This window comes from Serinus canaria, chromosome 23 (genome assembly GCF_022539315.1).
Source record: "Serinus canaria isolate serCan28SL12 chromosome 23, serCan2020, whole genome shotgun sequence".
Lineage (NCBI taxonomy): Eukaryota > Metazoa > Chordata > Aves > Passeriformes > Fringillidae > Serinus > Serinus canaria.
In genome coordinates this window covers 154,416-174,200 of record NC_066336.1, presented here as the reverse complement: position 1 = coordinate 174,200, position 19,785 = coordinate 154,416, and the positions used below count along the sequence as shown (strand labels likewise).

The 19,785-nt window shown below is 45.1% G+C and overlaps 1 protein-coding gene across 41 annotated transcripts in view; it reads right to left on the bottom strand.

Annotated features, from left to right (window-relative positions):
* EPB41 (erythrocyte membrane protein band 4.1) overlaps window positions 1-19,785 on the bottom strand; it is a 96,306-nt gene that overhangs the window by 16,046 nt on the left and 60,475 nt on the right. For 8 of the 41 annotated variants that reach the window (XR_007779408.1, XM_050983346.1, XM_050983332.1 and 5 more), the window contains 9 exons: window positions 19,360-19,532; window positions 17,748-17,864; window positions 16,365-16,493; window positions 15,047-15,160; window positions 13,347-13,552; window positions 11,533-11,589; window positions 11,374-11,418; window positions 10,563-10,625; window positions 7,450-7,629 (listed from right to left, as the gene is read on the bottom strand). Coding sequence is in view for 40 of the 41 variants with exons in the window: in XM_050983346.1 (XP_050839303.1) it covers window positions 7,450-7,629; window positions 10,563-10,625; window positions 11,374-11,418; window positions 11,533-11,589; window positions 13,347-13,552; window positions 15,047-15,160; window positions 16,365-16,493; window positions 17,748-17,864; window positions 19,360-19,532 (1,084 nt within the window). In the remaining variant the exon portion in view is untranslated. The other 33 variants (XM_050983351.1, XM_050983341.1, XM_009097539.3 and 30 more) reach the window with 23 other exon arrangements.

Here is a 19,785-nt window from a genome sequence, read left to right as displayed (position 1 = left end):
GAGACCTCAGCTCACCTTCCAACACTCCCTGAGTGAGGCAGAAGGTGGGAGGAGATGCAGGCAACACCCTCCTTTATCCCTTTTAGCAGTTGAAAATGAAAAAGGGATGTTGTTTTACAGCAATGAAGACCCAAAGTATCATCACACACAGAGCCCCACACCCAGCACAGCCTCAGAGCTGAATCTGAGCTCCAAGCTATTGGCTGTGGCACATCTGCTGCTTCAGAATACTGGTTTCCACTTTTTCCTAAATCAAGAAAGCACAAGAAACTCCTGTGTGTTTTAGGTGGTGTCCAAAAGAGGTGGAATCTAGGTAAGGAGATTCAGAAAGTGAGTGTGAAGCCAACCAACAATATCACAATGGGAATCACTGAACCCTCTACAGCTCCCAACGGGATCCTACACACGAGCATCAAAGAGCTGAGGGACCACACCACAAAACACTGGGCAAAACTGCTGGCCAGTGTTTTATGGTGTGGTCCCTCAGCTTATCCTGCCTGTGTCACCAGGTGCCAGTCACTAGAATGCCATTTTCTACAGCAGGTCACATGGAAAAATCAGGATTTCTCATGCCAACTTGGATGAGGTGACATGCTGCAGACATTTACAGCTTCCCTGCAGGAGGGATAACTGAGCTCTCCATCGCTCACAGCCTGGCACTGCACCAGCCAGGCTGAACAGGGTGTGTGAATCCCTGTGTCAGTGGGTGCCAGTGTTGGGGCAGGCAGCCAGGAGCTGCTGTGTTCCCAGCAAGTTTGTTCCTGAGGAAAATAGGAATGAAGTTCATGTATTGGTTCTTTTATAGATCCCCTGAGATCTCAGCCTTTAAACAGCACTAGAGCCAGTCAGCTCTCCCTGTGCACAGGGATGACAGCAGGACTCACAAAATCCTCCTCTCGGTGCTGCATCCTGTGCTGACATCATGGGAAAAGGGGGAAACCAGAGCACCAAGGTGTAGAAGATATGGAATGTGCACAAACGGGATACAGAATATGCAGGAATGAGACCTTACTTGGATTGCCATGGACTGTCACTCCCTTTGCATCACAAGCAAACAGGGAAAAAAGCAGAGGAGTGACTGGGAAAGGGGCTGTAGCCCAGTGGGCACATCCCTGGGATACTGGACAGATGAGGTTTCTGTTCCTGCTAAGTTACTGGCTTCCTCTGTCAGGAGGGATCAGATCTACCTGGATGAATATGGATAACTGGCCTCTAAACTGCCAGAGATACAGAAAGCATTTGTTCAATTTCTTTATACTCTGCAGTGATAATTGGTATATAAATCCCAGAAATGTTCCTGAGCATTCTCAGAGTGTAAAGGTTTTTTGCTGATGACAGCCAGCCTTATCTCAAGACTAAAAAAGAGAGAAGGAGACCACTTCAATTAAAGAGTTAAAGAATTGAGTAGAGGTGACAGAGCCCATCTCTTATCCCACTGGGATGAGACACCCTGAGCACTCTGGCCTAAGGCTGGTCTGGTCAAAAAGTTTTAGAATTCAGGTCCTTTGAAAATGAGTGACAGAGCTGTAGAAACCATGGCTTTGCCAAAGCCACCAGTGTGGCTTCCAAGTTCTTGTCACTGGATCAGAAATGCAGTAAACTCAGCAGTGCTCACTGCAGCATCCCAGGCAGCAATCCCGAGCAATGGCTTTGGGAAGGAAGCACCTGTGTTCAAACTCTAGGAAATACGGACAGGAATAGACAGAGAGATCCAAACAACTCCTGTTTCTTCCCTCTTCATGCCACATTGGGGAGAACAAACAATCCCTGTTCTTCATCACAATTGTTAGCATTTTGGGAAGGAGATGCAGGCAGGGAATGCCAACCACAAGTATCCCTTGACTTCTTCCACCCTGCATTTTCTGCACAGCACATGGCATCCCAGCACCCCCCCACCTCTCCTCTCCAGGGCCCACCTCCATCTTCCTAAACTCCACACCAGATCTGCTGGAGTCCATGTGCATTCCTAGGGATGCTCCAAGGATTCAGGAACACAGCCTGCCAGCACCCTTATTCACACCAGACTACACCTGGACAACAACCCTCAGACTTACACACTTCCCAGTGCAAAAGGAGGAAGACTGTGTATTAAAGGCAGTGTATTAAAAAGGTAGGAATATTTTCCAATGAAAAAATCAGCATTCTCACAAAACAAAGTCCTAAAGGCACAAACTGGTGAACTAATCGGAGCAGGTTACAAGAAGAATTGGAAAGATTCCTGTGGGATTAAAACAAAGGGTTTCAGTAGCAACCTAAGTTTCTGAGGCAGCATTTAGAACTTCAACCTGTACCTCAAGAGCAAGAGGTGGCTTGAGTGGCCTATGATACCCCACGGACCCTCAGACCAGACAGCACATGCCATGTTTGCCTTATTCTTTCAAGTTTATCTGCTAGCTTCCTAAATAATACTGTTCACACAGGTACAGATCTAGAAAGGGTTATAAATACAGGTATTTATATGTATTTACACATTTTAGTCCATGTAATAAAGGCCTGCTCCTTTCTCTTCCATGCTGCTGGAGCAGCTGCCACCACTGGTAACACTGGGGGGTGTTCTCAGAGTGACTGTGTCCAGCCCAGTCCTCCAGTGGACACAGGAAAACACAGATTAGTGCTGAAAGGAGAAATGGGGGGCTCAGCTCAGCCCCATCATTACTATTTACAGAAAAGAAACCCCTTAGACACAAAGTCCCACCTTCCCTCCAGGTCACAAACCAGCTCTGCTCAGTCCAGCTGGGTTGGAGCCTGCACAGCTCAGGCAGGATAACTTGGATAAATAGTTAGCATCATCCAGACACTTACATTGTAGGCAATAAACAACGAGCAGCATGCAACAGTTTGGTTAAAGAAGTCAAAAACAATCGAGGGCTTTAACATTAGATGTGTGTCCTGATGTGGCCAAGCCAACTTGCCAACAGAGGGAATGTTCAAACAAGTAACTCCATCTCTGTGACCTAAGCAAACATGCATCAGTTAGTTCCACACAAATTAAACAAAACACATCCCAAGTGCACAAAGACCTTCAGATTTAAAAAAAAAAATATTAATCTGTGTTTAAAATAAATATCTCCTTGCAATGAGTTTTCTCCTGTAACACTATGTATTTTCTTGGATGTGTTAACAGGGGGGGAGAGGGAAGCTGGGATACTTTGTCACAGGCTTCCCCCACTAGAAAATGAAAAGCAGACTGTGTACCTAAGTTATTACCAAGAGCAGCACTGAGAACCAGTACTTTTTATTGAAATGCAAATCTGAGTTTCCTAGAAATTTAGTGTTTATGGATTTGATTCAAATGTTTTTCCTAGAGAGTCAACCTCTTGTTGCCCACAGAGGCTGTGGATTTCCATGCCTGGAATTGTTCAAGGCCAGGTTGAAAGGGACTTGGAACAACCTGGTCCAGGGGAAGGTTCTCTAACCATAGCAGAGGGGGAACGAGATGATCTTTACAGGCCCTTCCAACCCCAAACCATTCCAGGATTCTGTGATTCAGCAGATTCCTGTAAAGTACGTTTTAGATCAGCGTCAAATGTTCTTCAGCTTGTGAATATCTTACATTTAAAACAACAAGCTTAAAAGCAATTTTCCAGCAATTCCTATGGGAAGTCTTCAGGGGCTTGGGAAGCCAGACTCTCCTCTCAGGATTTCCTCCACCCATCTAACCTCCCACAGCAGCTGGGAGCACAATTCAAAGAATTTGCTTTTGCACCATAGGAAACTTCAGAATGGACCTGGCAATCCAGGACCACTCCTGCTAGGTCCCATCACAGCCACACAAGGACATATGGTGGGATTAACATAACAGTCACAGGGTATCCCTCCCAGGGACAGCCAACCACGAAGATCAAAAACCAGGACAAAGAAGATGCAGCAGAGACTACAGCCCAGAAATTTGGTCTTGAGGTTTCAACATGACCCTGTTGCCACTCAGAGAAAAAGCAGCCACCAAACAGTCAGTGCTATAACCAGGAGAAAGGACATCATAAAGGGAATACGTGGAGAAGGAAAAACGCTAGAGTACAGCTGACACTTTTTGAGTAATTTCTGGTCTTCAGGGATTGCAATAGAAACCTTTGGAAGAGTTGCTTCACTTGCTGGCCGGGGAAAGGCTGTCTCAGTAGGTATCTCCTGCTCTTTTAGTTTGTCTTCATCCTGTACTAACAGAGGCCGTTCCCGTGTCTGCTTTCATGGTAGAAGATCAAGAAAGACAGAGAGAGATGAACAAAAATGACAGATGGAAAGTGCCCAAAATGACACTTGGAGATGTGCAAAGCATTAGGGCAGCTCTTCTCAACATAAAATAAGCTGCCTCTTGAGCAGAGCCGCTGATGGCCTGGGTCACACCAGCCCTGGAGCTACAGAGCCATGTTCTCTCTTCAGAGCTCATCAACATCTGCATCAGGATCATGGGTGTTTGGTGCCTGCTCTCCCAGAAAAGTGGATGCCCAAAATCTCCCAGAGTGTTTTGGAATTGGAATGGTGAGAAAAACATTTGAAGCATTTGAAACGGGAATGGTACAGCTGCAGTACAAAATGTGGTCTCTGACAGCTTCCTAATCTACAGTGCCCTTAAAACCCAGCATGTGGAAAATCCCATGGAACAGCCAGACTGCAGAGCAGATACAAAATGCTTTTCCAAAGTTCTGACCAGAGTATCAAAATTTCAAGTGGTTTGAAAATTCTACTGAACAAGTGAAAAACTGTAAATCTTAGAAATCCCACACATGGAACAGGCAGGGTGGCAGTAGGAGCAGTGGAAACTCCTGGAATTTTGCTCCGTGTTTTAGTATTTTTGTTTCTGGAGTTTAAAGAATGATAAAAACCCAGAATGAGTAAATCAGCACACAGGACCATGCAAGGGCTTCAGCACTTCTGCTGAAGAAAGAAAAGACTGTGGGAATGTTGCTGTTCAGTAACTCTGCATCCCTTTAGTTTGTCAGCCCTGGTCAAACCCAAGTGTACTTAGGAGAGGAAAAACTTGGCTCTAAGCTCCCTCAGCTGAGCCAACCTCCGCTGGTCAGTGCGGTATTTTGGGACTGGTTCTTTGCACACCCCTAAGTGGTGAGAATTTGGGAGAAAGTAGCTGGGAGACTGGGCAGCAAAAGAAAATATAAAATGCAAGAGTAACATGATCATTAAAACAACAACAACAAAACAAAACAAAACAAAAAAACCAAAAAAAAGAAACCAGAAAGAAAGACAACATAAAAAGAACAGGGAACAGTTAAATTTTCAGAATTGCTTTTGTCCCCGAATATACAGTTATACTGGTCATGCAGCTTTTTCGAACCAGCCATGCACCAAAATAAGCAAAAATTGAAAGCTGCAAAAGCTGCAGCAGTGCCAAAGTCCTCTGAGTGTGAGTTATGAAACTACTTCATGTAGCCAAAAAAAAAAAAAAAAAAAAAAAGTTATCCAGCAGCTGCTGTTGAGTTTTTGCTTGGTGCCATTGCAGTAGCAAGTCTGGTTCAGAAGCACAGATCAGAGCAGCAGCTTTACCTCAAGCCCACCAACCTGCCTCTCAGAAGATGGGACAGTGACTTTCTTGACCTGGACACACAAAGCGTGTTAAGGTTCAGTTGTCTCATAACAAAACATACAGGAATAGCAGAAAAGTGGCCCCTGGCAAAAAACCCTTCAGCCACTAAGGCAGGGTGAAAGTACCATCATGAACAGGAGCAATGGCTTTGCACCATGATTTACAATTCTTAATTAACACGTGATTTATGATCCTTCAACACATCCAGGTGAGGGAGAACTCTCTCCCCAGTCAGTGCCTGGGGAAGATGCATTTCTGGAGGTTCATAGCAGGACTTAGCAACTTCAGAGTGAGATCACTTCAAAGAGCACCAGATTAAGGAGGAACTTCCAGAAATGCAAATCTAGTGCTGACACCAATTCTGCAGTGCTGCAGACCCACTGCTGCCTTAGGGGGGACAAGCCCACACCATCCACTTATGGTAACCAGCAGCCCCCCAAGGTCTCAGCGTGGTCACCTTGCAAGAAATTCTCCATAAAAACCAAGGATAACATTCTTGAACTGCAGTTGTAGAGCTTGAGAGCCTCTGCTCTGTCCCACCCACTGGGCACTGTGAGCAGAGCTCTGCTGCCCACACTGCTGAGGAATCTCTGCTGAGGCTCAGCCACAGAGGGTAAAGTCTATCCATGTGTTAAACAGGGTGATCCCAATGACAGTTTGCCACAAAAGCAGTGGCTGGCCCTGGATCCCTGGAAGGGTCCAAGGTCAGGCTGGATGGGGTTTGGAGGAACCTGGGACAAGCAGAAGGTGCCCCTGCCCATGGCAGGGTGGGGACTGGAGGGACTTTGAATTCCCTTCCAATCAAAACCATTCTGAGATTTTTTAACAACCAACCCTGAGTAAGTTCATTTTTCTAGTAGGCAAAAAAAGCCCTTTAGCTGTTCTGGCTTTACTCCAAGCTTTGAGGAGCCCGTAGTAAACTTGGTGTTAAACCCCTTGTACATGTTACAATTACCTTCCATCCACTGAAAGATTATTTCCTGATTAATAAGTATCAGCCTGGTTTGAACATGAAATACTAGTTCATCTGCAGGGCTGTGGGAAGGAAGGGGAAAAACTGGGCTTTCAACCAAGAGAGTCTTCAATTGCAACCACTTGCAGTCAGGATGCAATTTTTCTGTTTCAATAAAAAATTGCATTTACCACTTAAAAGACTGATTACCACAGGTTCTAACTACAGTTTTACTCACAGACTCGAAATCTGAGCCAGTTGCCACCAGTATGACACAGAGATGTCTGTTAGCCAAGAAGAAACCAGATGGTGCCTGGTTTTTCCTTGAAAAATTACCTTTTTAAAGAAATTAGCAGAGAAACTGTGAGTGTATGTGGTTACTAACACACAGTTCCTGGAGGAAGGGAGATTCTCATCATGTTTGAACAGCCCTGCTGTGGCCACCCGAGGAGTCTTCTCAAAGCCTCCACAGCAGATCAGCACCTGGAGTTCCTAATGCAAGTCTAAACCCAACAACATACCAGATTAACTGGAGAATAAAGTGATTTTGGAAAAATCATCCCATCCCAGTGCTTCTCCGCTGGGTTATCTGCAATGTTATCTCTGAAGTAATAATTTAGGACTTTGGATATTGGGTTTGTCAGGGTTTTTTCCCCATTTTGGGGAGACCCAGGAATAACCGAGTCCCCAAACCAGCCATGGGAAGTGCTCTCTAGCATCTGACATTGACAGCAACACTAGGAAAAGTAGCATCAATACCAGTTAAGGAATTCTTACATCATTCTCTACCAAAAAATCGCATTTTTATGATACTATGGCTAAAGCTTTGATTCCCTCAGAGAACATTCTACACGTTACAAGTCAATACTAACTATGAAAATTGAAAATAAGCAGAAGCTAAGGGGAGCTGAATCCCACAGTGCAATGCTGCCCTTGGAACACCCCGTGCCGAGGTACTCACTCCATCCGCTCCCGTGGGAATCTGCCCGTTGACGTTGAGGCTGCGGAAAGGGGAGTGGGTGGACAAACGTTTGTCCCACTCACTCGGCCGAGGCTCTGGGACGGACTCCATGAAGTTCTTCTTCAGCTCACTGATGTTGGCATGGTGCTTCTTTATTTCTTCCTGGGTCTTATCTAGATCCTATTAGCAAAAGGACAGGATAAGTGAAGGGACACAGAGAGACCCAGGACTGCCTAAGGGGTGCTTAGCAAAGCTGCACTCAGCAGAGCTACTGACAACTTCCCAAAATGTGCTCACACTGCCAACACACAAAGGGAGCATCCTCTCTCCTCCTCTTTGATTAACTGGGATAAACTGCAAGCCCAGAACAGGGTCCTGTCCAGCAGCAGGACATGCCAGTGGTTCATCTCAAGCTACACCAAACCAGGTGACAGCTGAGCTGGAATATCAAGGATTTTCCCCAGACAGAATTTTTTAAAGTTGCCAGACTATGTTTCTTTGGGTTATTTAATTTAACATCTTTAAATTTTGCAGTTTTGCTTTCTTTACCCTCTGCTAGCCTGAGTATTTCCTGGAATTCATACAATTGATGATAAAGAAAATGTTTTCGCAATTTTATTTACTCGCTTCATACCTGTTTCTCTTTTTTCCTAGCAGAAATTATCTTTGTTTCCAGAACATCCCCATTACCATATTTTCCCCTCCCTCTCATCTCATCCCTCCAGTAGCTATCATAGGCAGTCTTAGACTTCAGAAACAAAGATAAGATAATTGTTTTTGGAAAAAAATCAAACTGAAAATTTATTTTATGCTGGATCAATCAAGAATCTCCTGCTAAAATTTTTCATCTGGAAAAAGTCAGATTTTTACTGTGTGATGCCAGTTTACAGCATAAACACCCATACTTCAAGGCAAGTCAACTTGTTAAAAATAGTTCTTCCTTGCAAGCAAACCAGAGGCTATAGAAAAGAAAGCTTTTGCAGAAGGCAAACAACTTTTCAGGACGGGGCCAAAAAGCAGCAAGAAATGGGGAAATCAAGGTCAGTAAAAGCATCACCAGGAAATGTCACTCTTTTTGTGCTTTTAGGTATTACTCAGCCCATCGATTTTAGAAGATGGGACAGCAAATGCATCCCTAAAGGAGGGCCCTCCCAAAAATCTCCATTTCTGCAGCTCACCAAGGACACACCACCCTCCCTCCAGAGGGCTAAACCCCAAATGTCTCTTTAACAATATTTACTTTTTTTGGCACAGTTCTGGGGGGAAAATAACAAATTTTGGCTTCTATCCTAGATGAAAGTATAAGGCAAGTGCCTGTTAGGTAGGAAAAAAAAGTAGAAATGAGTCTGCTGTGGACTCTTGGGTAAATCCCTGCCTGGTCCAAGAACCCTACAGCTGCTCCTGGCCCAGAGAAGAGGGAAGGACCACCTTGGCTTTCCAGCACTGCGCAGGAGCAGGGCCTGGGAGGGCTGGCAGAGGAGCCAAAGCCACGAGGAGCTCTGTGGAGCTGGGTCTGGGAAGCACCTTGAGGAACCAGCTTGCTCAGTGTCACCTTTTCCTCCTGTTTCTCCCTTTGTGCAGAAGCTGGTGCATGTGGAGTGCTAAAAGCCTTTCAGTAAAATCACCAGGCAGCTTCAGGAGGGTGAGGTCTGCCAGGAAAATATCTGATCTGCCAAGTGCACGGATTAAAAAAATAAAGGGAATAAAGGGGGTGAGCTGCTGGGTCAGCCGGACTGTAGGGGAGGACTGGAGCACCTGCAACAGAGCAGTGGGAAGGGGAGTGGAGACAGAAAGGGCTTGGAGTCAAGTATTGCACTGATGGTAAAAAAGAGGTTAGAAGCAATGACAAAGCTCTCTTTGGGGTTGGGGAATTGGAGCTGTTTGAATTGGGTGAAAAAGCTCCAGGCGTGGTCTTCAGAGTGCTCCGGCAGCAGCTGAACTCTGCCTATCATGTGCAGACCCTTCACTTGTCACTCAAAGCTCAGCAGTCAAAAACAAAAAACCAAAAACCAACAAACCCCAAGAAACCCACACAGAAGCTGCAATACTTTGAACATTCTGATGGGAAGGCAGTTAGTACACTCCACTTTCAAGAGATATCACCAGGGAAACCCTACGTGCTGCTGGTGCTGCAAGTTTGAGTAGAAACATGTAACACAGGACCAGAGTATCAGAAGCCACAAAACATCTCCCATAACAGAGTGTATTAAAGAAAATAAAATATATGATTGGCATGGTCTGTTCTGAGACTGAGCTTAGGTGAAAACAAGTGGAAAGGGCTCCCAAATCCAAAGGGAGGAGCTGTAATGTGGAAGGATGAGCCACCCGTGACCACTGAGCCTCTCTATCAGATCTAGAGGGACCTGGCACCGAGGCAGGACGGAGCCCAGGGGTGATGAGGAGCTGCAAGGCCAAAAACAGCTGGGAAGAGGATGGAAAAGCTGCAAACACCACTGCAGCATCCAAGAAGAGTCCTCCTGCCTGAAGCAACATGGACATTGTGGTGGCCTGGACACTGCAGGGGTGACAATTTCACAAAATCCTGGAATGGCTTGAGCTGGAAGGGAACTTAAAGCCCATCCCATTCTCCCTCTGCCCTGGGCAGGGACACCTTCCACTATCCCAGCTTGCTCCAAATGCTGTCCAACCTGGCCCTGGGACACTGCCGGGGATCCAGGGGCAACCACAGCTGCTCTGGGCAATCTGCCCCAACTTCACCAGTAGCTCATCCTGAATTTTATATTTTCACAGACTGGCTTTTCCCCCAGGAAAATAATTTGTTTCAAGCAGTGAAAAACTGGTCAATGAGCCCAGCACTACAATCCATGAGCCCTTGAGCAGCCAGCGGGTCCCAGAGCAGATCTGAACACTGCCAATCATGTATTTTGGGGAGGTATGAGAGAATGAAAGTCAGAAGAAGAAGAAGGAAGAAGGCCTGTACATCATCATGTTACTGTCACCATGCAGAAGCATAATTAAAAAATGAAATGAAATCAAAAGGTCTTTCATGCAAGAGCATGCAAAAACAAGGGCAGCAGCAGAAGAGGAAGAAGTTCAGCACAGATGCAGGTTTAGCAAATGCAACTCAAAAAGAGCTTCAAGTTCATACAAACCTCCAACATTAAATTGCTATGCCTGATATAAATGTTTTCACCATCTAGCCTCTTTGATCTCTTCTGTGAAAATGAAAGAAAAGGGGGAAACAAAACAAAACAAAAAAAGCACAAAAAATTAAAACGTTGGTCTTGTGGGATTGATAAATTGGCAAATTAAAAAGTTAACTTAGCGTTGGGAGTGCAGTGCTGTGGCAGCATGTGGTGGGAATTCCCGCTGGGAATGAGCATCTGGCTTATGGAGAATGGGAGATGCAATGAGTCCTTTAAAGAGACAGCTCCCAGGGGGCCTTGGCTCTGGCCACAAAGAGACAGTTCCTGGTTTTCTGTGGAAGCCTCGCACAGTCACCACCCCAGGCTCCTGAGAGAGGCAGGCCCACCCCGAGCTCGAGGCTGCACTGCCGGGGGGACTTTACAAGGTCCCAACGCACACAGCAGCCCTTAACCACCTTCCCATCTTGGATCTTCCCCTATTACTTAATCAGGACCAAAGAAGCTTTCTCCTGATTTTTGTTTGGCATTTCTTGTAATGCAGCATACATTTAGTTTCTAACTAAATTTGTTACAGAGAAGAAACTTTATAAATCAAAACACGTGTTTCTTTTGAATATTCAACACGCATAATTTCAGTAATGAGGTTGTCTATGGGACAAAAAGCTATTAATTTTCAAATCAAGTATTTGACAGTTTAAAGAAAACCAACACCCCAACCCAAAGCCCATGAAGAAATTGGAGCACTGTCTTTTTAAACAGGTTACATATGCATGAATGATATGTCAAATTTGGCTGGTGAAAGGGTAAAATGGCTAACCTTCCTCATTCTTATCAGCTCTTCCTCTTTTTCTGCAGGCTGCTGCTGTTGGGCAGTGATAAAAAAAAAAAAAAAAAAGAGTTATTGGTTCATTAACTATGTTGAACCTTGGGGAAAAAAAAAAATGTGAGCAACCTGAACTGAATTATTAGCACAAACCTGGGGCTGGGCACCATTCGTGGTGGGGACTCTGACCTCAATGTGTGTTTTCCTCACCTATTTTTAAGAAATAAATTGGTAAAAACATTTCTTGTTAGTAGATTTGTTTCAAGAAACCATTTAGTTTCAAACACAGCTGCATAAAGTTGGTTTTGAAATGCTGGGGGAACATGCAAAAACCAACATGCAGCCCTGGGAAGGGGTTAATGACACAGCAGCTCCCCAGCACTTTGTTAGTCAACAGCATGTTAAATAATTCCTCCAGCTTGAGAATTATTTGTATTTGAAACCAGTGCTCTCCAGTGCTTCTGAAGAAGGGGTTCCCACTTGCAGTAGGCTGGTCAGGCAATGTTTTCAAATGGCATTTGCAGCTGGATCTCCCAGTGAAAATCCAAACAAAGCAACATGCTCAAATTAACAGAGACCTTCTCAAAATCAGAAATTATTGGTTGTATCGCAGGTATTATGTTGAAGGAGGCAGTAATAAGAGGCAGAGCCACAAAACCAAGCCTAACATCACAAATTAGGTTCTTTCCTGTCCATAAGTAGAGAGCCAAGATTGTCTTAACACTCTAAGGGAAGTATTTTAGGGAAACTAGATTGCCACGTACTTTGAAGGCAAAAGCATCAGTGGGTGTTAAAAGAAGTGATGCAGCTCCATTGGAGAAACAGTAAATTTAGTATGTTCAAATCCACATTTTCCTCCCACATCTATGTTTAAAGGGGAAAAAAATCTAATGTTCAAGCATTTAGGAAAAAACCTGTAATAAGTAAGATGGGATAAGTAAAATTTCCTCGCTCTCAGTGTAACATGAGGGAGGGGGAACAGCTGGGCAAGAACAGCAGGGCAGGATCTCTGTGCTCTGATTCCCACCCCACAGTGCCAACCCGAAGTTCCTTTCAGCATTTTCATTTAAAAATTACTGTTCACACAGGCTATGGAATTTTTTGAAGCAACGGCCCTTTCTTCACCTCCATCTCCAAACCTTAATTAATAGGAATCTTCCCTGGAGATGCTCACACAAGACCCACTATGTGATACGTTTAGAATTATATGGCTCCAGCAATGCTGAGAACAGCTAAATTTTGGAGTAATGTGAAAACTGTGTCTCAAGGCAAATATTTCTGCTGCACCCCTGCAAGGTTTCAGTAAGTCAGTAATATCTGCTAATATTAAGGACACTGTAATATCAGCAATAATTTTGCACATTATTTCAACTTATTCGAACAGCACACACATATCAACCCCAGCAAAGAACTCAAACATTTGTAGAAAGACCAAATGGTTAAAAGTACTGCATTTAAACAATAAACTCCCCAAAGTCTCACCAGTGCCATTTTCAACTAAAGTTTTAGTTTTTGCAGCACTGTATTACCAGCTCTCCCAGCAAAAGCCTATCAAGGGGAAAAGCATTCCGGCGCTGGGCTGCAGACCAGCTCCATTATCACTGATTTCACTGGAATTCCCTCCTGCTGTCATACCAGGAATCAGGGGGCACAGCCTGGCCATGGGTGAGCCCTGAACGCTAGTTCCATGATCACGTACAGCTCTTGCCAGTGTTTTTGACCATCTATCAGCAGGCTGCACTTGCTTTGACTACAGACACTAATACCTGACTGCCCTGGAGCTCCTTCTTCCACCGAACGTCACAGCTGGGATTTCCCTGGCACCAAGACCCCCGTGCTGCTCCCACCCAGCACTGAGGGATGAGGGATAAACCCCTCATCTCCCAGGACAGAGCTGCTTCTTTGGGGCGACTTTCTTGAGTGATGCTCCAGCCCAGCTCTTCCCAAGAGACTCTGCTCTGACCTACCTTTGAGGCATCCACTGGCTCCCTGGGTTTCTCTAGTGGAAATTCTTCACGTCTTACATCAGATTTTGCTGTTTCCTTCCCTACTTTAGATGAGGCCACGTCCTTCACGTTGGACTTAGCTGGGGCTGGCTCTGCAGGGTGGCTCTGAGCGATGGCTGGGGCTGAGGTAGGCCGGGGACTCCGCTCTGGGGTTATCACAGCCACTGCTGAGGATGGGGGACAGACAGGGACAAGGTTCAGAGCAGGTAACTTTTCAAAGGATTGTGCAAAGTCTTTCCAAATTACAGTGCTATCATTCAAAAAAAAAAGGGAGAAGGAGGAGGAAGATGAAAAAAAAAGGGAAAAGAAATAAAGATGTTGAGCAAAGCAGCTTGTGCATTTAGTACAGGAGAGTTGAGATTATTTTCCTTATGGTTTAAAATAAAATAAAATAAAACCCTATACCAGATGGTTTACAAAAAGCAAGCTTGCACTCTGCAGAGAAGCCACACCAGAAAGATAAATCTATTTTTGACATTGTGCCATGGATTTCTGGGTCCTTTACACACAACTGACACAGACTCCATTCCAACACAACTAGAAAAGACACGGCGTGAGGAGTTCTGTACTCATGGGCATCTCCTCACACAGAAACAGATGGCTTCTGGAAGAAAAACACAGGCTTTCAATCCCCACCCAAAAAAAAAAAAAAAAATCAACAAGCATTGCTCCAGCAAACTTCTTAGGAACTTCCCGGTGGGTTTCAAGGAGGCTGGGGGCTGTGTGTCTGAGTTGGATATCTTCAAGGCAACACAGTGGGAAGATACCCAGCACCTCCAGGCCAGAGACAGGGCAGAAATGAACCGCATGCTGCCAAAAGTCATAATTTCAGAGGATGACAGTTGTGAATACAAGCACTAGGTCCACACAAAATCAACTGCCTACTTCAGTTCCTGATTTGCCAGGTAGTTGCCTGACCCCAAGGAAATAGTCAAGCCAAAGCTGTGTGACAAAGCAAGCCCAAATCAATTTCCTGTGTGCACCTAGGTATATAATAAGCGATTTGGTTTTCCTCATGTTGGTTTTTAGGGATGTTTCACTAAAAAGATACCCTGTCACATAAAAGAATATCTTTGACATGATCTCACATTCCCAAAATCACAGTTTGCAGCAGGACTATACTGTGTATCATATTCCAGCCAACATGAGGTCACTCATGTCCAGCCAGTCACTCACAGAAAATTTGCTGTTAAAATAAAAATTGTAATTTCAAGCAACTCCTTAGTAAGAACTCCTGTTGTACAGAAAAGGTAACAACATTTCATCTGTGTCTTAATAAAACATAGAGAGAACAAGGTGTCCATGTGGCCAAAAACGTACAAGGTGGAGGCAAAAAAAGAATGTTTTTAAATTTCTGAATTTCCAGAGATTAGAATGACACTTTCAAGAAAAACTCCTGGACACCACATCCTGTTGTAAACAACCTTAAAACCCACCCCACCACTGCCAGCTCCACTCTTTCCCTGTTCCTTGGCACAGCAGTTCATTTCTGTGACCCAGACACTGTGTTATCCTCTTCAAAGGACAACAGTGCTGCGTCCCAGTGTATTCATGTCACGGAAGCAGTGACAGCTGCTGGGAAGGTTGTACAGAGGTGAGATGGCAGGGATGGCTGGGATGACGAGGATGCTGGCAGTGCAAAGCTGTCATGGCGGTGGTACCTGACTCCTTCGGCAACGGCTCTAGTTCTCTCACCACCATCACTTTCTCTTCCTCCTCCTCCTCCTCCTCCTCTTCAATTGGGCTTATCTCAATACTGCCAAGATCACGTTTGGCTAAAAAAGTTATGGACGTGTTAAAATGCCACATTAAGGAGGAAGCAGCAAAGGAAATATTGCCACCAGTAAATCGGTAGGGTCATCTCTCTTGCTGCTCACCCAAAGTATCAAGACATGCAGAAAAAATGTAACAGACAAACTGTAACAGACACGTTGTGCCATCCAACAACAAGTTCTGGGCTGCCAGAACTTTATTTTAGTTGCATTTTCATGATTAACTGCCTTTGACTATTTTAACCCATGATTTAAACACAGTAAAAAGCACTGAAATATTAAGCATAGGTTGGAACTGGATGATTTTTAGGGTCCCTTGCAACCCAAACCATTGCAGAATTCTATGACTGATCACCATCACCTTGGCCATCACCTCACTAACAGTCCCTACTGGAGCAGAAAAGCCAGGATGAGGCAAAGTACAGGAGGTGGATGAGAAGGGCTAGCTACAGCAGGAGAGCCTTGGATGTGCTCAGGAGGTCTGACACCAGCTGATGTCTGATCTGCTGCCACACATTCCGTGGAATACAGAATCATGGAATCTGCTGAGGTGGAAAACACCCAGAGGGATCATCGAGTCGAATTCCTGCTCCTTCACAGAACATCTCAACAATCCCACCCCGTGCCCGCAAGCATTGTCCAAATGTTCCTGGAGCTCTGGCAGACTTGGTGCCATGACTGTTCTCCAGTGGTTTTTACAGCAACCAAGGAAACATGTGATGTTCCCAGTTACCTCCCTCTATGGCCTCAATCTCCTTTTCCTGCAACAAATAATCAACTCTATTTTTAATTATGATTAATATGAATCTGTCTGCAGCAGCGATGTTGCTCTGACATCCTTCCCCAACTAGGCAAGCTCCCTAGTGAAGAAATAAAGTGGAATATAGGTGACCTCCAGCAGTCCCAGAACTCATAACCTGATTTCCAGTACACTCCTGCAGCTCAGGGGAACAAACCTCACAAGAAGGGACAGTATGGAAGGAGCTTTAAGAGCTGCACACTCATTTCCATACACAGCCAGGGCATGGCACCCCCTCACTGCACCCAGAGCACACCTGAAAAGCAGCGCACAGCAAAGCCAGGAGGGATTGTAGTGCCAACAAACACCACCACAAACAGTGTAACCACTGTCCTAAAGCACTGCATCACTTCACCTCAGCAGCATCAGCACAGGAGCCACTGCCACCAAACACCACTTCAGCTGTACCTGACCGCGGCTGCACGAGCTCCACTGACTTTGGCTTGACAACAGGAACCTTAACGACCTCTACCTTCTCCTCCTCCTCTTCCTCCTCTGCAATGGGTTTCATTTCAAAAGTTTCAAGAGTGTGTTTGGCTAGAAAGAGGTTTGCAGGTGTTAATGGGGGTTGGGGACCCGCACAAACACACAATGGTCACCACAGCAAGGAGTGAGGAGATCCTTCTCAGTAGCTGGGAACAGCAAGGAGGTTTGCAGGGAGCTCAGTAGTAATTTTCCATCATGGAACTGTGTGTCAGTGCTTTTAGTGCTGTCAGACCCAACAGTGTATGGATGAGAGGAGGAAAGAACACAAAAATAAGCTTTATCGGCTCCTTGCCTAGGAAAGGAGACATGGGACACACGAACAGTTCTTGAGCATGGAACTAGGAAGGACTCTGCCTGCAAAGTCTGGAGGGAGGCAGGTGCTGGCTGTCAAAATCCAGGAAAAACACATCCAGATGAAAAAGCTATCTAAAACCTAGCAGCTTTAATTAAATGTACTTGAGTGATCAACTTCAAATCCACCCTGGTGTCTGAAATTCCCAACCTTCTGCTTTTACAGCATCTGGCTTTCCCCACCAGGAGATGCTGATTAGTGAGGATTCAAGGAATGCCCATGGAGAGGAAGTTTACCACACTTCATGAAAACTTCATCTAGATATAGAAAAGCAGTCATGCAGTCAAAAGCAGTAAAGCAGTCAAAAAATGCTGCCTGGTAGGAAGATACCCAAAGTATTTGCATGTGAATTATCTCCAGCCCTAACATACCACAGGTGGTCACTATCCAAGTGATGAAGACTGCAAATATTTGCAACACTGCTGCTATGATACTCTTATGAGTATTTGAACATGCTGTTGTACCTACACACCTCCTAAGAACATTCACATTTATTAATACTATATATTCTAAGAGAAATATAAGCTCCACAGAGCAAAATGGGTAGCATTTCTCAAACACCACAAAATACCCCAACCCAATGGCAAGGACGTTCTGGGATGAAGAATTTCAGAAACTTCATGAGAAGTTTCAAGACTGAGACATGAAAACTTAAAATTTTCTAATCCATATATACAAAACTACCCGCATTTAACAAGAGAGTTCTCAAGCACCAGCACATCCTAATCTTTTCCCCACCTGCCCACAAAAATTGCAGTCTAACAAGATGCAAGGTGGAAATTTAAGGAGTCTTCCAGAGCTGGGCCGTATCTCTTCTCACTGGGAAACTCTTCTTGCAAAGAAATGAAGAGAGAAAGCCACCCAATTTGGTGAAAATTGGAAATTGTCAGGAACGAGCACGTAGAGGATAGGAAAGGCACTGCAGAGAGTTTTAGCCACCACCACAGCTATACCTGGCTTCTCTTGGATCTGATCCACAGGTTTTGGTTCAGGGACCTCAACCACCACCACCTCCTTCTGCTTCTCTTCCTCTATGGTTCTGAACTCAACCTTTTGAGTCGCACGTTTAGCTGAAGAAACGGGGCACATGTTAATGACTGCCAGCATGGCAAAGGCACAGATGTCAAGGAGGCAGGAGTGTCACATTCCCAGGCTGCTCTTCTCCCAGCTCTGCCATCCAGGTGTAGCACTGCAGCTGTGATTTCTCTACTCATCTGGAGTCATAATGGCATGGTCAATGGGCAACCAGCAGCACCGGCTCCCTTGCTGCTGTGCCTGAGGAATCTCGCATGCCCAGACTGCAGGGAAGCTGGAATTTGGCTTTGCTACCTTATGGAGCTTGAACCATCCCTTCCCTCCAGCTCCATAACATAAAACCCAGGCTCAGGGATGCATTGAGCCCAGAAGCAGGGACAGCCTGGCTGCTGCTGGCCATGGGGTGCTGAGCAGCCCTGGTTCCCCCAGGCTGCAGAACAAACTTGAAGGATCAAAGCAACACAGTCCCTGCTCCATCAGGCAGGTGTCCGCGGTTCACAGGGATGCTCCTCTTTCCCTGGATCTTAATATGTGATATAGATCATGTGGACCAAACTTAGGCACTCCCTTTTCCATGCTTCACCTCTTCTGCTGCTATCAATTTCTTTTAAAAATCTCAGGCATGAGGCCATCTGACTGACACACCTCAACTCCAACCTGAAAATCACTTTAAGAGACACTGAAAAAGTTTCTATCATGGCAAAAAATCTCCCCCTCATGTAAAACTACAGAATTTAAGAAGTCATATTAAACAAAACAAACATGGCTTAATTCCTGATTTTCTAAAGGAAAGAGCTTTGAGATCAAATGATGAAATATCTTTACAAGCAGAACTTAGCCATAAGCCTTCAGCACCTACCTAAATTCTTTTCATCAGTCAGTTCTGCTGGGACCACCCCTGGTCTGCATTTTTGTATTGGGTCTGCCTGAGATAGAGTTAATTTACCTGTAACAGACCTCACAGTGCTGTGATATTGAGAAAAGGATAAAAACTGGGAGAGGTAATGGGCAAAAGTACTGAGCAATATTAGAGAGAAGAATGATCATAAGGAATTCTTGTAATTATGGTGAAGGCAAAAGGGGTGGATTAGGCCCAAATTGTCCACTTATGTTCTCTGTTGGGGGAATTTTTGATTTGGTTGGGTGGTTTTGTTGATGTGAATGAAGGCTGTGTGATGAATCAGAATTTTCTGAGTTGGAAGGGACTTACAAGGATCATTGAGTCCAACTCAGAATCAGAGAATCACAGAAAACTCTGCTTTCACCATTAAGTGAATGGCCAATATGGGGAACAAACCCATTCCAGTGGTGTTATCAGCACCCTGCTCTAACCAACTGAGCACCAATTCAGTTTCACTACAGGCACATAATTCCTGAACGTGTAAGGGGCAGGAACAAGATCTTGTACTACAGCGACAAGTTAAGCCTGTGTTTTTGTACAAGCAGGGAATCCAGGGGTTCCTTAAGGAGTACTTCAGCATCCTGGTGACTCCAGAAGGGAGAGAGAAGACACAGCAGGGACTGACTCACCTCCATCAAGACTCCTGGACGCTCTCTTGCTGGCCGTGCGCTCGAACTGGGGAGCGGGTCGGTCGATCAGGGCGCTCGCCTGCCTCGTCTGTGCCTGCGTCCGGCCGCTGTAGCGGAACTTGGAGCCCAGTGCCAGGAACCTGCTCTTCGGGATGGCCTCAGTGGAAGTCAGCCTGAAAGATACACACATTTAAAAATCACACCTCCAAAGCCAGGAAGGGGCATGTGAAGAAGAATTAAAATAGAAATTAAAGGAGTCTCTTGCATCCACTTGGCCAAGGAAATGCACATACTAATGATGTCTCACATCTACATGACCGAACCTGCTTAAACATTTTCTGCAAAATAAACACCTACTGTCCCTGAAACCATTTCTCCCCCATTTTCCCAAAAAGCTAAGGAACAGTGTTCATTTTTAATAGTTAA